The following is an 18,143-nucleotide window of genomic DNA, read 5'->3' as shown; positions in this document are numbered from 1 at the left end:
TAAGAGGAAATGTCTTTTTAACATTGTGTCCTGGGCTCTGGGCCTGCCCCATTAGGCACTCATTAAGTAGTTGGATGAATGGGTCAATTGTATAAACAGGGAAGGAAGCGACTGGTAACCGAGACATGTAGGTCACAGGTCTCATTTGACTGGATTTGAATGGACATATAGCTTCGTTGTCACAACCATGCCACTCTCTCCATTTTCTGAACTTTGGCACTGCGTAATTAGCTGTGGTCATTAGCTATTTGTAACTATTTAAATTAATAAAACAAAACTTATTTCCTCTGTAGTTGCCACATTTCACATACTCCTAAAAAGAGTATACAGTTAGTGGCTATTGTATTGAATAATACAGAAACAGAACATTTCAGTAGTTGGTTAGCACTTTTATAAAGGCTTGTTCCAAGGTTGGTTCTTGGCTTCATTTAACTACTGTTATTAAGCTTCTCTATCATCTCTACCCATCAACTTGACTCTCTGTGTCCCATCTGGAGAAGTTCACATGCAACCTTTTGCAGTGTTCAAAAAGGTACTTGTGATGAATGCATTGGTCTTGCAAGATTCTGTCATGCAATGTCCAGCTTCATTTCTGTCACACCAAGGCCATATTTTCCATCTACTAATTCTTCTTCTCTGTTCCCCACTTTTGCATCACAATCATCGATTGTCAATGTACCTTAGTTGTGTGCTTGATCCATTTCAGACTGAAGACACTGATAGAATTAATTTCTGCATCACCAACTTTGGGGGTTGGTGCATAAATTTTAATAGTCAACTGGATTCCTTGGATGTGGACAGATGGTATCCTATTACAGACCCATTGTACTTCAACAGGATCAGGACGTGTTTGCTTTTTTTTTTTCGGTTGGACATAGGGTTGCTATGAGTCAGAACCAACTTGATGATCCCTAACAACAACCTAGTACTGTTTCAAGCCCGTAAAAATAATACCTTTTAATGTCAGTCTGTAATCTTATTAGAAAAACTATCCTACATTGCGTGTTAGACCAACGGTTTTCAGCCTGTGGGTTGCGACCCCTTTTGGGGTGGGGGTCGCACGACCCTTTCACAGGGGTCGCCCAATTCATAACAGTGGCAAAATTACAGTTACGAAGTAGCAACGAAAATAATTTTATGGTTAGGGGGGGTCACCACAACATGTGGAATTGTATTAAAGGGTTGCAGCATTAGGAAGGTTGAGAACCACTGAAGTAATTTCTTTCATAGTGTAGAATTTATTTTTTATAGTGTCTTAATTTATAGGAAATGTCCCCATTCCCAGTTTTTTACTTTTTGTTGTCATAACCTTTTTCAAGAGTCTAGGTTATGACCTATAGACTGTACCACATTCTCCATGCATCTGATTGGCTACTCAGGGTTAGATTCAGTTTAAACTCTATTGGACAAGCCACCTCACCAGGAAGCGGGGTATTTCTACTGCAAGAACGGTACCAGGTTGTTGGATTGGTAATGCTTATGTGTGACCACGTGGTAAATGTCTTGATGAAGTGATAGCTACAGGGCCTCTTTGGTTTGAAAGTATGTTTCCCCTCTATTACTAATAAGTAATCTGTGAGATGACAATTGTTGAGATGCCAGCTGTCCTGTTTTTATACAACGTTTACACAGTGGTGTTAGCACTCATGGATGATTCTCCCCTTAATCATTGTATACATCAGGAATTGTAAAATGATTGTTTTTAATTTTTTCATTTCTTTCATGTTTATGAATTGTAACTTCAGTCACTATAATCTTGACCTCTGATTAAAAACCAAGTTAATCACTGTACCTAGCTTCTTCGTTGAGTCATTTCCCTTTTCTGGAATCAAAGTGGTCTCCTGATATTCATGTAGAAACACTGCTCAGAATAAAACGTATGGTCAATTTAAAAAAACAAAAAATTAAAATCAGAGTTGTGGTATTGGCACATAACTCATCAGTTCATAACTCATCTCTCTGTTAGTTTACTTTTATATTATAGTGTTTAAGTGTTAGTTCCATTTTATTAGGCCACTAGCTTCTACTTTAGGCTCTAGATCTAAAGTGGAAAAAGTTGGATAAGTTACATCAAGATTAAAGATTGTTTTTAGAATTTAAAAATCATCCATATGACACAAGGCTAGAGTTTCTTTATTGAGGGAGAACTTAGGAAACTGCTGTTTTATTAATAGAATGCTTTTTTCTCACATAGTAGTTAATACGATATCTGGCTTTTATTGTCACAGCTGATTTATCAGTTTTTAAAACTACGGGCAGTTTTTCTAATTATAATTCTGGCTATTACCTTTTACACTACTGAGTATTTTTCCATGCCTCTCCTCTCATCTGTGTCTTGGCATTTTATGTTCCCAGTTCTCTTCATTGTAATTACTAGAACGAATTTTGCTTGTTGAGTAAGGAGGACTTTAACAAGGAAGACGCACGTGTAACTTTCAGACAGTGGAATAAACCATTCAATTGTCAGTTTGAACCAATACCTAGAAATAGAACCAAATTGATTGTGGAAATCGTTGATTAATTATGACAAGAAAATAAATGATAATATAGCTAGTGGCTTGTTAAACATTCCCTGGGAAAAAATTGAAACTCAGTCAGCTTTTAGGAAAGATAAGCAGCATATTTCTAGGTTGCTTTTCCTTGAGGCCAGTTGGTATTCATTGACCGAATTTGAGCCAAGTATTATATTGTTCTAGCAAATCTTCAGATTGAATAGTTTGGATATTTGCAGTGTAGTTAATATGTCTGAAGGAAAAGCTAAAATGTAACCAGTGAAGCAAGTTGTAGTTAGATGTTTTATATAGCTAAAGTGGAAAAAGTTGGCTTAGTAAATTAAATCAAGAATAAAGAAAGATTTTTTGTTTTTAGAATTCACAAATCATCCATATGACAGAAGACTAGAGAAAACTTAGGAAACTGCTAGGTTTTATAATTCGAATGCTTTTCTCATAAGTTGTTAATATATCTGGCTTTTATTAATTATCACAGCTACTTGATCAGTTTTGAGCTGGCAGGTAATGCCCAATGTGACAGTAATGACTTTTGTCTTTTGTATTTTAGACTATCCCCACAAGTATGGTCCTCAGGGGGGCTGTGCAGATCATTCAGTATTTGAAAGGATGAGGAAATACCAGCTAACTGGTGTAGAAGATGTGATAAAGGTAAGGATTTTTAACACTGTCATACATTTAAGCAATGGAAATGAGTTTGGGCATACATTCCTTCATTGAAAACATATGTTCTAGTATTTCTGAGAGAATTGTATCACTGTAGGAAAAATATTTTTAATTCTTTAGCCCTTTTGCTTATAATAGAGGGATTGAGAATTGAATTCAAATATGCATTACCCAAAATATTAATTACATACTATAAATATACTCTGCTTTTTGGACCTTATTGTAAAAGTAAAAAAAAAACCCAGAATTTGTTTTTTATGTAAATATTTATTTGTATTAGCATGAAACTGAAGGTGACCTGCTTGCCTGGAACATTTTCAGTTTTAACCGACAGTCCTGTGTCCTTGGGCCATTCAGAATGGCTAAACATGCTAATAAAATCACTGTCTTTTTGATATATTAATCATAATTTTTTGTCATCTGACCCTTCTTTTACTCCATTTTTTTTGCATTTTCTTCCTTTCGTCCTAGTTGACAGGTTTATACTATGGAAAACACAGCACAGATAAGATTTTTTCTGTTATGGTAATCACTGAACAGGTATGAGTATTTAGGACATGGTTCCTAAAAAAGGCAGACACTCACCACCCATTGCCATTGAGTCAGTTCTGTCTTATTGTATATCTGAGACTATCGATCTTAAAGGAGAGCAGGTAGCTTTTTCTTTCTTTCATGGAGTGGCTGGTGGGTTTGAACCACCGACCGTGTAGATAACAGCCTAACATAGAACCAACCTACTGCACCATTTGAGTTAGATTAACCAAAACCAAATCAAACTCACTGCCATTGAGTGATGCTAACTCATAGCGAGTTTCTGATACTGTGAGTGTTTACAGAAGTAGAAAGTCCAGTCTTTCTCTCAAGGAGCTGCTGGAGGCTTTAAACTGCTGACCAGGGGAATCATAGCCCACTGCGTAACCACTGCACCACCAGTGCTTCTCTGGGCTCGACAGGTAGGTAGAAACTAAACTCTGAGTATGTAGAAGGAATAAAGCAAGAACAGATATCAGTGAAATGGAAAACAAATAGAGAAAATCAAAAGATGATTGATATCTTCTAACTAGTCTAAGCCGACCACTCCTCTGTTTGACTCTGGTGGCTTGCATGAGACTGCAATGCTGAGAGCCAAGACAGGTATTTCAAATATCAGAAGGATATTTAGCTTCCAGGCTAAGGGCAAGAGTACGGAGAAGGAATAGGTGGTCTGATTCTGAGGGATTAGCCTCAAAGACCTTTATGAAAAGCTTTAGAGTTATGGTTTTGGGGGAAGAGTACTGAAGGTACCATAGACTACCAGAACAAAATACAAATCTGTCCTGAAGAAGTACAGGCAGAATGCTCCTTAGAAGTGAGGATGGCAAGGCTTGTTAATCAGGAGGATGACTGACATAAGACTAGCCGTGCTTTGTGCTGTTGCATGGGTGGAGCTGACTCTGTGACACCTAGCATCAGCTAGTCTAAGAATGAAAGAGAAGGTACACAAATTTGCAATATTGAGCACAAAAGAGAGGATACTAATAAAGTGGTTATTTTGAACATCCTGAGCCACTGAATTCAACAATGTATCTGCTCCTTTCTCAAACATCTCATGATCTCACATTTCACATTTGTGACAGTCGTAATAAATCTTCTGTCCAGTTATTCTGTGTGCTAACTGTGTAAGTCTGCCAGTAATGAATGTCGGGGTGGTAGGTGAGAGTAATGTTGGTTCAGATTATGTGTCATCTAGGCTGGGCCATGATTTGCAGTGACTTGGCAGTTACGTAATGATATAATTTGGCTATTATGATGCAGTCATGTTCTATTTTGTAATCTGATAGCCATCCGTTTCACGTAATGCTGAGTATTTGAACTACCACCTGGCTTTGTGAACCTCCCTCGTGTCGATAAATGAGGAGTACATCTGTAGACATCAAGGAAAACTAAGCCCAGATAGAAAGAGCTTCACTTTTAATTATGTCAGTCACACAGAATTCTTAAGAAGATTTAATACATTTTACGAGGCCAACATTATTATGATTACAAGATTGAGGTAAGGGATCGAGTTTTACCCTAGGTAAAATTCAGGGCTTTGCCCGGAATCCTGAGAAATAACCCTGGAAGTAATTGGGCCGGTGGAGGTGGGGACGAGAGTTGGTCTGCGACTTCCAGGCCATTCCTGAGGATTTGTGTTGGTGATTGGGGACTGGCCAGACCGCTGAAGACCCATGCAGGAGGCTTATATCAAATAGCCTGGGAGCATAATTTAGCCTCATGATTGGCCAATGAAAGCCAGGAACACTGAGACTAGAGAACTTCCTGGGGAGAGATTGCCACACATTTCTTCCTTGTAATCATTCCTACACAGTGCCCATGGTACAAGTTGTATTTTGGAAATGTTTAAAAGGAATTTACATTGCTGCTAAAATTATTGCTTGAGTAAATAATAAATTCTCTATAGAATATAATTTATATTCTCTATAATAGAAGTCTCTACATAATAGAATAATGTAATAATTAAGGTGGTGTTCATGAAGAATTTTTAATGATATGGGTAAATGCCTGTAAAGTGTTATGGAGTAAAGCAAAATAGGAAAAATTTTAGAAGAAATATTCATAACTATACAAAATGATAATCCTGAAATCTCTTTTTCACTGACAGAAGCCTCAAGAAGAATATGCTGCTAATGGTCCAGAACTCCTGAGGAAAAAACGTACAACGTCAGCTGAAAGAAACACTTGCCAGCTTTTCATTCAGACTGATCATCTGTTCTTCAAGTATTACGGGACACGGGAAGCTGTGATTGCCCAGGTGCTTATAATTCTGCTGCTGCTGTAGGAGTTCTCATGTCCTCATACTGTGCCTCTCTGGTTTTCCCTGGAAACTAAAGTTAGTGCATCTCTCTTGTGGGAGTTAGACGGTTTGCCTTCTTATATCCGCTCCAACCAAGTAAGGAGGAGCCTTGCTGGCACACGGGTTATGCAGAGTTGTTACACGAAAGGTCAGGGGTTCGCACCCATCAGCCGCTCCATGAGACGGAAGACTGAAGATCTGCTCTTATGAAGATGACAGCCTACCGAGCCCTGTGGGGCCGTTCTGTTCCATCTGGGAGGGCTGCTAGCAGGTGGAATTGACTCGATGGCAGTGCTAGTCATGCTTACCGATGATCCCAGATGACTGAGAGACCCATTTTACATGATGGAAGCAAGGCTGCTTGGCTGTGTTTCTTCAGAGAAAAGCAGCAAATCTCTCACTGGTTTCATCTTTCTGTTTTTTATCCTTTATTCAGTATACGTAGGAGTTCTGGTAGCATAGTGGATTACATGTTCAGATCCACTAGGTGCTCTAAGGGAGAACGATGAGGCTTTCTTCTCCTATAAAGATTTATAGTCCCAGAAGCCCCTAGGAGCAGCTTTATCCTGTCCTATAGGGCAGTGAGTTTGAGTTGGTATCCAATGTATAATGCGTATACATTGTAAAATTTGAATATAGTGGAATAAGACTAATTCTTGATTTGGTACATGGAAATTTACATTGCTTCTAAAATGTTCTTTGCTCTTTACATCAATAGATATCCAGTCACGTTAAAGCAATTGATACAATTTACCAGACTACAGACTTCTCTGGGATCCGTAACATCAAGTTCATGGTGAAACGAATAAGAGTAAGGAACTTTGACAGTTAAAATTATTAAAAAGGAAAAACGATGAAGACCATGTTTGCAGATACTCGCTTTTTACTTATTGCATTAGTTTAAATTGTGTTTTTTCAATATGTATTATTATGAATTTGAATTTTCAAGTGATATGTACCATCTAAATTAAAAAATAATGATCCTTTACAAGAATATTTGTCACAGATTTTTATAAAATATCTTAGACTTTTCTATATTTTTAAAAATATGGCTGACCACATTCTTAAAATATATGTATGTGAGCATTTTAGTACACACACACACTTGTATTTTATATTTAATACTGCTGCAGGTGGTGTTACTTTTAGAAGTAGTACGACACAATCTTACATTGAAATGTGGTCTGTCGATGTAAAATATAAGAATATTGCTTCAATATAATAAGTGGTGTAAGTAGTGCTATACAGTTGAAACTAGTATGGCCATTGGTTGTTTCAGGTTTTTAACTGAGATGACAACAGCTTTATTTGGTAAAGATAATTAATACTTAAATATTTAAGACTAAAGTTCAGGTGCAACTTTGAATTTGTAGCCATTGTTAGAGAAAGAGCAAGCATTCTGTATTCATATATAGTGGGAGCCATCTGCACCAGAGCTGTCTGACATCCACTGCATATGGTTAATGTGAATGGATAAACCGGATGCTCTGAGAGAAGCCTAAGGGCAATTGCTCTGACCTTCAGTGCTTTCACCACCTTGCTTCTGATCCCTTTGGTTTCACTGGAGGCTAAGAACCCTTAAAGGATCTGTAGTTCTCGTGTCATTTCACTGTGTCATCCAGTTACTGCCAACATTGTAAAGAGATGGGGGTTTGCCCTCCAGTAGAAGCATTTACTTTCATGCATATCTTTTATTCTCTGTCAGCAGTCTTGTGTGCAATTCCCTGACCCCACTGGACAAAGCAGCTCAGACTTCAAAGGAGAGCCAGGGGTTTCTAAAGGGAGACAGTGGCTCATAGTGAAACCGCTATGTAGGAGAAGAGATTATTCTACAGACTATGAAGAGGCGTCTGTACCAAGAGCCTAGTAAAAGAAGCATTAAGAAACTCAGCTTGCAATAGAAAGAAACATGAATTGCCAGTAGAAAAGAAACCAGCTTCTTGCCCAAATTCAGGGGGAAGAATTTGGACTTGGCAAGTTTGTTGGACTTGACACTTGTAACTAGACAAAATCAAGAAAATGACTTACCTACAGAACAAATAGACTTGGGCTCAAAATCTATTTTATGTGCTTGTAATTAGCCAAAATACATGATTCTTTTATCTTTATCTTGTCAATGTATAATGGAAGTTAACATTAAGGAGACTTGCTTGAGTGATTAATTTTCAGAAACCATATTAGGGATTTTAAAAGAAGACTTGTTCTTTCTTCCCAAGTGTTCAATACTATTTAGGAATATGATGAATGCTTTCGCAGAAATGTACTATCTTTAATTGGAATCTTTCTAATCTGTGCCCCCCCTCCCCTCCTTTTGGGGTGTGTGTGGTTATGTTATCAGCTCAGGGGTGAGAGTAGTGGGAACAAGTCCAGAAGCCATACTTCAGGCCTGGTTTCTGCTAGACCAAGAGCATATTGTTCATTAATAAATGCAGGAGGTAAACAGGCTTACTCGAAAGCTCTACTGACATTAACTGCCTTCATAATTATTTTGGATTTTAGATCAATACAACGGCTGATGAGAAGGACTCTACAAATCCTTTCCGATTCCCAAATATTGGTGTGGAGAAGTTTCTGGAATTGAATTCAGAGCAGAATCATGATGATTACTGTTTGGCCTATGTCTTCACTGACCGAGATTTTGATGACGGTGTTCTTGGTCTCGCTTGGGTTGGAGCACCTTCAGGTAGTTTTTTTTTTTTTTTAAACTATGTCTCAACTTAATATCCGAAACTAAAAGCAGTTTTCAGGGCAGATTGAATTTTACAGAGTGTAGGAGAAAGTGGCAAGTTCATAATGTAAATGGCAGCACAGAGGAGTTCACTTGGAAACCGGTGAAAACAGTCCTGCCTTTTCTGCTCCTGAAAGGTTGCAGCCCTGAAAACTATGAGGCAGTTCTGCTCTGCCCACGTGGGGTCGTGGTGATGACCATGAATCAGCACAACGACAACTAGCAACAGCTGTTAGCAGGAAACTATCCTGGGAGTACATTCAGTAGTAGGTGAGATCAGTTCTGGGGGTTGGGATGGGGGTGACGACAGATGACCTTTATTTCTGAAACCAAAAGCAACACTTAATATTTTAAAAAGTTTGTAAATATTTGTTCCAAATGGGGAAGTCTTAGAGGCAAAAGGGTGAAGCTGTGATTCTGTTTTCTGGTCTCGGGAGAAGAAGAGCAGAGAAATCCTGGTCAGGAGCAGGAGGTAAAACCGAAAGAAGACCTGTCAATTTCTAGCCATGATTTTCACCCAGTGGAAGAGAGGGTAGGTAGCCTGAGAAAGGAGCCCTGGTGGCAGAGTGGTCCCCATAGGGCTGCTAGCTGCAAGGTCAGCAATTGGAAACCCTTAGCTGCTCCTCCAGAAAGGACTGGCTTCCTGCTCCCATAAAGAGTTAGCTCAAACTCACAGAGGCAGAGCCACCCTGCCATATATGAGCCAACAATGGCAGTGAGTTTGGTCTTTATATTTTCTGTGTAGCCTGGAACGAGATGTAGGCAGCGAACTTTATGCATGCACTCTGCCGAGCTCCCTCCATTAGCTGGGCAAGCTACTGGAATCCAAACAAAGGGATAGGATAAACCCCTTCTGATTACAGTGGTTTGGGGAAGGGTTTACAGTAGAAGAAATCTAGTCAATCAGAGAAATACAATATATTAATACAAAAAAAGTTGCTATCAAGTTCCGACTCAAGATGACCCCATGTGTTGTTGCACATTAGAATTATGCTCCTTAAATTTGTGCTCCATCGGAAGTTTAAGGCTGAGTCATTTCCGAAATGGATGGCCAGGCCTTACTTGTGAGGCCTCACTGTGTGGTTTTGTACCACCAACTTTGGGTTAGTGCTTAGCTGTTGTTCTGCCCAAGAATTCTTGTTATTTGAAAGAGGAATGGAAAGGAACTCAGACTCTGAAGAGCAAGTGATTGGATGATCCCAAACTAAAAACTTCCTGTTCTTTTACATATTCAACTATTGAGTATAATTTATTAAAAGTATAATGTCACAGTACTATGGCCCATTTGTCACAGTTACTAAACCAGTCCTGAGACTGATAAGCAATGTCATGAGCTAGAGTCAATATTGTATTTAGATTGTTTGAGTTTTACTCAGGACTCTTCTAGTTCAGAATCCCATCCAGGGTACCACATTATATTTGGTAGTCATGTCTTTTTAGCCTTTCTTCTTTGTGACAGTTTCTCAGACTTTACTTGTTTTTGATGACAATGACAGTTTTGAGGGATCCTAGTATATTATAAGGAGTCTTGGTGGTGTAATGGTTATGGGTTGGGCTTTGACCTTCATGGTCTACAGTTTGAAACCACCAGCAGCTCCTTGGGAGAAATACTGGACTTTCTACTCTCATAAAGAGTTACAGTCTCAAAAACCCACAGAAAGCCGTTATGAGTCAGCCATTGAATTGTTATAGTGACTTTGCTTTGCCCACTTTTTTGGAATTTGTTAGATTTTTTTTTTACCTCTCAAGATTAGATGGGGTTGCTGGTTTTGAGGATACTTTTTTTTTCCTTTTAATAAATCATTTTATTGGGGGCTTTTATAGCGCTGATAACAATCCATACATCAATTGTATCATGCACATTTATACATATGGTGCCATTATCTTTTTCAAAACATTTTCTTTCTACTTGAGCCCTTGGTTTCAGCTCCTCTTTTGTCCCTCTCTTCTCCACCCTCATGAACCATGAACCATGATAAATTATAAATTATTATTATTTTTATATCTTAGACTGTCCACTGTTTCCCTTCACCCATGTTTCTGTTTTTCATCTGCCTCAGGGTGTGTGTGTCTGTGGGTGTTACACATTGATCATTACAATCGGTTCCCTCTTTCTCTCCCTTCTCCCCCCACCTTTCCCCTACCCTCATGGTATTGATACTCCCATTACTTTCTGAGGGGTTCATCTGTCCTGGATTCTGTGTGCTGAGAGCACATGCTCTCTATCAGTGTACATGCTCTGGTCTGGTCAGATTTGTAAGGTAGAATGAGGGTCATGATAGTGGTGGGGAGGAAGCATTAAAGAACTAGAGGAAAGTTGTATGTTTCATTGGTGCTACACTGCACCTGACTGGCTCATCTCTTCCCTGTGACCCTTCTGGAAGGGGATGTCCAGTTGCCTACAGATGGGCTTTGGGTCTCCATTCGGGCCCCCCTTGTTTGCATTGGGTCTTCTGATGCCTGAAACCTGATCCTGTTGACACCTCGTGATCACACAGGCTAGTGTGCTTCTTCCATGGGGGCTTTGTTGCTTCTCAGCTAGATGGCCGCTTGTTTATCTTCAAGCCTTTGAGACCCCAGGCGCTATATCTTTGAATTGCTGGGAACCATCAGTTTTCTTCACCACATTTGTCTATCCACCCATTTTTGTCTTCCGCGATCATATTGGGAAGGTGGACATCACAGTTTGACAGGTTATTAAAGTGTTCTTGAGTTGAGGGAGTACTTGAGTAGAGCCCCAGTGTCTGTCTGCTACATTAGTACTTAACATATATATATGCATAGACCTGTAGAGGATACTTTTGTTTCTATATCGAGTTGATTTGGTAGGTTTGTGAGCTTTGTGCACCTCATTCTGGGAAAGGAGCACTTAACCGCTTTTCTCATGTTGTACTTTGTTGTCCTGTGTGCCATAGAGATCACCTCTATGCAGGGTACTTCCCATGTACTTCATTTGCAGAGCTATGAGGTTTAACACCTCATACTATAAAATATGACTTGTTCATTTTCTTTCCTCATATGTTTTCCTCCATTTCACAGTTTCTCTTTACACATCTAATACCCTCTTGTGCACCCCCCAACTCTAGCCCTTGAAAGCCTGGCTTGAGGAGCCATTTGGTAGGGGCCAAGTAGCACCAGAAGAGTGGGAGCCTGAGGGGGGAAGAGAAAGGATCTTCATCCATGGGCCCAGCTTTTTCCAGGTATAGGGACCTGGCCTAGCGCGACATTGACAGTTTTATTTCTTTGCCCTTTTGCCCTCAGGCTAGAATGAGCTGAAGTGAGTTTAATATTGAATTTAACAATGTGCATCTTACAAAGAACTTTGTTCAGTGCCATTTTTAGGTAGATATTATTACTGCTCTTCTACAGATGAAGAAAATTGGGTTGAGAAATTTTGTGACCAACCTAGTATCACTCAGCTAGAGGTAAACAGAGTCTGGAATCCATGTCCTTTTGACACAAGATTTGGTGCTTTTAATAGTTCTTAGATACTGTGTTCGGTAATATCCTGGGCTTTTTCTAAGAGATTTCTAACAAAAGGTTGGAATGTTTCTGACTTAGTAGATTTTATGTCGTTCTAATCCATTTCGATTCCCTTCATTCTTAAAAAAAACAAACACAAAACTCAAACCAAATGCATTACCATTGAGCCAGTTCTGACTCAGCCACCCTATAGAGAGCAGAGTGAAACTGGTTCTTTGGGTTTCTGAAGTGGAAACTTGTTGTGGGTACAGAAAGCCTCATCTTTCTCCTGTGGAGCAGCTAATGGGTTCGAACTGATGACCTAATAGGTAGTAGCTCAACATATAGCACATGGATCAAAATGTGAATCTATTGTTTCTTAAAATATCTAGATTTTTTCATCAGTTTTATTGGCCTATAGTTTATTCATTCTTAAAAGAGGAGTACAAAATAGTATTACTCTATACATTTTCGACATTATTTTGGGTAATTGCCCTGGCATAATAAGAAGAGCCTTGGACTGGGCACTGGGAGACTGTGTGCTTGTCTATTCTGCTTCTGTAAGTTGAGGTAAATAATTTTGCTTGCATTTTTGTGTGTACAAAATGAAGTGTAAGGTCTCAGTCAATAGTAGTAGTATGTGGTTTATGATAGTAATAAAGTTTAGCAAAGTACATGAACATGTTATTTTTCTGAATAACTCTCATACTCTTCCTGTTCTTGTGTGTGGGGGGGCGTGCATGTGCAAACCCACTTCTGTATTTCAGTGGGCTTAAAGGTCCTAGGATATCAGGTTTATTTTACATCATACTTTCTTTGCTCTTTAGGACTTTATATTTCTGCCTGTAGGTCTTAGTGATGCTTTCTATTATCTTTTACAACAACACCCAATAGCTGATTTATTCAGCATGTAATCTGATACTATTTTTAATCCTTTTCACGTACACTTAATTTATCTTTGTTTATTCTGATTCTGTTGTATTACATGGCTTAATTACATCTTGCTTTATAGATATTTCACTAGTCAAATGTAGTAGAAAAGATTTTGTTGTGAGCTTGTTAGTTCTCACAGAGTAGATTTTTAGCTGTAATGCTATTCACTGACTCAGTTGAGTTGGGACTAGCAGTGAGGGTTGAAACATTTGAATAGTAGGCTTCTTGTTTTTTACTCCTTTTCAAAAAAGCACTATCTGTAAATAAATTTGTACTTATTTAGTACCACTGATGCTGCCTTGGGTTTCCTTAGTGAGGAATACTGTTATGTCCAGCCAGGATACCGCATTCACATAGCTGTCATGTCATATACCAATGGCCACAAACTGGTCCAGCTGAGAGGGCCCTTTTAAAATTATACAGGGCCCTTACAAAGGGGAAGGGGTACCATGGGCTGGTGGATAATTCTACGGGATCTAGAAGTCAGTTAGTAAAAGGCTGGTCTCCAAAACAACACCCACATTTACCCCTGCGGCCCTTGAGCTGATTCCGACTCAGTGATTCTCAAGGGGATTTCTGAGGCTTTACTACCAATCTTTAAGGGGAGCAGCCTGCCTCATCCTTCTCCCCTGGAAAAACTGGTAGATTTGAACCGTCAGCCTTGTGGTCAGCAGCAGTCCACCACTCACCCCGAAGTGCCACCAGGTCTTAAATCTTCCCGGGAGTGAACCAGCCTTGATTTTCTTTGATGGGAACAGACAGCCTCATCTTCCATAGAGGAGCTGTTGGTGAGTTTGGGAGCCTTAAATAAAAAATTGGAAAGATTACTTTGAGCATTTCTTTTTGATAGGCACAGTTCTTTTCTTTGTTAAACTGGAAACCTTTTAGCGGAGCCAGAGACTGAAATACTGGCTTCTTAACAAAATTTAAAAATTAACAGCCCCTTTGTTTTATTTCATTCACTGAACCCATTTAGCACACCTTTTAAGGGACTAACTGGGGTTTACTAAGGTAAATTCTGCTAATATATTGTCTGCCTTAGTGATATTGATGAACTTAATAGGCCCAGTCTCAGTATAGCCAGATTCTTTAAAAGGCTTTGTCAGGAACTCATGTCCATAGTTAACTCTGAACCACTCAGTGCTCTTCTGATTGTGTGTGAAGAACATTTCTTAACACACTTTGTTGGGTAGATTGGGGTCTTTGGGGTTTTTTTTTTTTCTAATTTAGAAATTTCACTGTTTGAGAGTATACAGAACTCAACACAGTTCTCAAAGTAACTATAGTGTACTGAATTCTTAACCAGCTGTTTGAAAGTCTAAATTCGAGACTAGGAGAATTTATGTAATGGGAAGATTGTAGCAGGGCACTCTTTATATTGGCGTTTTGAGCAGGCCTGGCTGCTCCTCCCCTGCAGGGTCTGTGATGTCATTGGTCCCAGGACTTTCCCCCAGACATGAAAAGCAAAGAGATAGCTCCTCTTTGAGAGTGTTTGCACCTGTGATTCAGAGTGGAATGGTGTTGTATGGTCAGCATGCTTCCATTAAAAGAAGTCCTGTTAGCCTAGTAGATGACACATTGGACTGCTTAACCAGAAGGTCAGCAGTTCGAAACCACCAGCTGCTTCTCAGGAGGAAGATGAGGCTTTCTCTGCCCTACAGGGTAGCCCTGAGTCAGAATTGACTTGATGGCGGTGAGTGTGGAGTTTTGAAGTTAGAGCTCCATTAAGTTGGAGACCTGTTCATGGCAAAATACTTGTTTTTGGAGCCTGTCAAGATATTATATTAACTTTGTAGAAAAACACATTTTAATTATGGAGAATGGCTATTTAAAGTTTTAAGTCTGATGTTTAGTGGTCTTCAGTTCTCAAACTCTCCATAGATGGATAAGGTCATTGTACTTCTTTGTTGGCTCTGCAGTCATCAACCTTTCAGTCATTGTTTTTGAATTGAAGTAAAGGATTTTACTTTTCTCATTGGAATTCACAATTTGTATTTGCAGTAATGAGTATAGTAAACAATTAAATGTATAACAGCAGTTACTGAATTTGAGTTATGGTTTAGCCATAGGTATGCAAGGGTGTTTCAGAAAGTTCATGGAAGAAAGGAATGAAAAGAAATGGGAGTTTTTCCACTGTGGTAGCTCATCACTAATTTGAGTTTCTAGCATGTCAAATCTAGTTGTAGTGTGTTTTAAAAATCCCAAACCATAACTTATGTAATATTTCCTTTTAGAACTGAATTATTGTAATGTATGCGACAAGTCTGTGACAAATATTAAACTCATATAAACAATAATCACTTAAATCAACAGTAGTTGTTAAAGCTTAGTAAGATAGGTAGGAGTTGCAATGACTGTATTTCAGGAGAGTATACTCAAATTTATGTACAATCTTGCCTTGAGTTAGACTTTAAAATTATAGAGAAATGTATATTATTAGAATTTTCAAATACGCTGATTGAAAAAATATACCTTTTGAATTGATACAGATTTTCAGCTTTGAGTCTTTTAGGTTTAATTCAACTTTGTCAGCCCTGCATAGGACCAATTTACATAATGCTGAATCGTTATTGAAGCAGGATAGTAATTTGCTCTTTATTTAAAACTATATATCTATACTATAATTATTATGTAGTGTACCTAAGCGTATCTTTTTTCGTCTCCGGAAGAAGTACACTTGTAGCCCATAGGTCTGGCCTCCAGAAGTAGAATCAGCTAAAGAATACAGTAAATTATTTCCTGTTTGCTTTCTGTCTGTCTTCTGTGAAGAAACAAATGTTGCAGCAAACCTTGAGCATTGTAAATGCTCTCAGCCCTTTACTGGACAAAATCATTATGTGGCTTTGTCTTTCAGCTACTTTTGTGTGAATACATTCCAGTTTTCTAAATTGTATCATAATAGTAATCCAAAATTATGTTTTCAAAAATAATTTCGTTGTCAAGAATATGCACAGCAAAGCACATGCCAGTCCACAGTTTCTACATGTGCTATTTTGTGACATTGATTGCGTTTACTGAATTATGTACTCATTTTCACCCTTCTCTTCTGACTGGCTCCTCCTCCTTACTGTGCCCTAAGGTTCTTCTGGAGTCTTTTGAGTTGTCAGTGTAATCCGATGTGTTGTTGCTGCGCGCCGTCCAGTCCGTTCCACCTCTGTACAAAGCACGAGGCACTACCTGGACTTGTGCCATCCTCCGAGTTTTGTTGTTTAAGCCCATTGTGACCACTGTGTCAGTGTTGTTCAGGGCCTTCCTCTTTTTTGACCTTTTATCACAGAGAGTTCCTAAGAGAAGATAAGGCTCAATGCAGACATTTTTTGCTGGTTAAACAAAACTTTTGTTGGGTTTTATGAAGACTTCTAGGGGATTTTTTTGTTTAAGGTTAAAAAAAATTCCAAAGGTTCATCTGACCTTTTGACTCCAAGATGTCTGGGGTTTATAAGAATTTGAAATTCTGTTCTGCATTCCACTTCTTTTGATAGTGAATCTTCGATGTAATCTTTGATTAAAGTGTTCATTAATGCTAGCAAAGAAGAAGGTAATTGTTTGTGGAGTCTGTTAGCCACACACTTCCTTCTCTTCTACATTGCCCTCATTGTTCCAGGTAAATAGATACCAGTGATCTTGGACAACCACTTACAATCTTATAAGACCCCAGACACACTACTCTTCAAATAGAAGCACTTGACATGTTACAAGGGGGCTTCAAAAAGTTCATGGAAAATTCCATTGTCTTATTTAATATATATAGTGAGTTAGGGTTTACATATCAGATAATAATTTTTGCATTCAGCAGCTTAGCTTATCAACCCTTCCCATTCCTTTATCTTTAATTCCATTTCCCACAAACTTTTTGGCTCCTTTGTATTAGGCTACTAAACTGGGATGAGCCATGAACCATGAACCTAAAACCTCCAAAACACGAATATAAATCCTTTGAAATATCTTTTTGTTGTAGCAGCCACTCATTTTTGTTTTTTTTTGTTAATGTTGTAAATAGATCTACCGCACAACTTTTGCCATTCACTTATTTATATAGAACTCATTGACTATCAGTTGCATGAATTGATATTGCAATCCCAGCCTTCAAACAATATTTCCATCACCATTAAGGGTCCCTACTTTTTCCCCTCTCCATTTCCCTGCTTGTAGCCACTAATAAATATTGTTCTTTATACATTTGTCTTTTATTTCCTGTTTTAGTACTGACGTCATGCAATATTTGCCCTTCTGTGATTCTCTTGGTTTGCACAACAGAACAAGAGGGAGGAGTCAGCATTGACTGGATAGCAGTGGTTTGTTGTTTGTTTGACGTCTGCCGGCTTCCTGTGCATTGTCGCATGTTCCGAGACTTTCTGACTGGTTGAGTAGCATTCTGTGCATGTTCCCTCTCTAGCGTATCCATTCATCTGTTGTGGGCACTCAGACTAGTTCACAAAGGCCGCTGTCAACAGTGCTTCTTTGAGTGGCCATGTCTCGTTGACTGTCTGCCTTCAAGGCTTTGGGGGTATGTGAGGGGCCCCAAAAGCTTCATGGAAAAATTGCATTATGTTTGAATTCCATTTTCTCTCTTTAAAATTCCCTTGTATATCTAGGAGTGGAATTTCTGGGTCACAAGATAATTCGGGTTGTAGCATTTTGAGGGAATGCCACACTATTTTTCCACAATGGCAATTTCATTTTCATTCTTACTAACAATAGATAAGAGCTCCAACTGCCCCTTTTCACCAACATTCATTATTTTCTATGCCCTTCTTCTTTTTTTTAATCTTAGCATTTAGACGTGAACTGGTATCTCATTGTAATTTCAATTTGTATCTCTCTGATGGCTGCTATACTGCACCCTGGCTGGCTCCTCCCTTCCTTGAGACCCTTCTGTGAGGGGGTTTTCAATTGTCTACAGATAGACTTTGGGTCTCCACTCCAATCTCCCAAGTTCACATCAATATGATTGTTTGTTTTGGGTCTTCTGATGCCTGATCCCTGATCCGGTTGACACCTCATGAGCACA

General features: G+C 38.9%; 1 protein-coding gene across 1 annotated transcript in view; it reads left to right on the top strand.

Annotated features, from left to right (window-relative positions):
• The window catches only part of ADAM10 (ADAM metallopeptidase domain 10), a 137,523-nt gene that overhangs the window by 90,314 nt on the left and 29,066 nt on the right, over window positions 1–18,143 (top strand). Inside the window, exons 5-8 of the mRNA XM_075532185.1 lie at window positions 3,061–3,161; window positions 5,818–5,967; window positions 6,728–6,820; window positions 8,509–8,692. Coding sequence (XP_075388300.1) covers window positions 3,061–3,161; window positions 5,818–5,967; window positions 6,728–6,820; window positions 8,509–8,692 — 528 coding nt within the window. The remainder of the gene's footprint in view (window positions 1–3,060; window positions 3,162–5,817; window positions 5,968–6,727; window positions 6,821–8,508; window positions 8,693–18,143) is intronic.

Source organism: Tenrec ecaudatus, chromosome 14 (assembly GCF_050624435.1).
Source record: "Tenrec ecaudatus isolate mTenEca1 chromosome 14, mTenEca1.hap1, whole genome shotgun sequence".
NCBI lineage: Eukaryota > Metazoa > Chordata > Mammalia > Afrosoricida > Tenrecidae > Tenrec > Tenrec ecaudatus.
The sequence above is the reverse complement of the archived record's forward strand: the minus strand, read 5'-3'. Positions and strand labels throughout refer to the sequence as shown.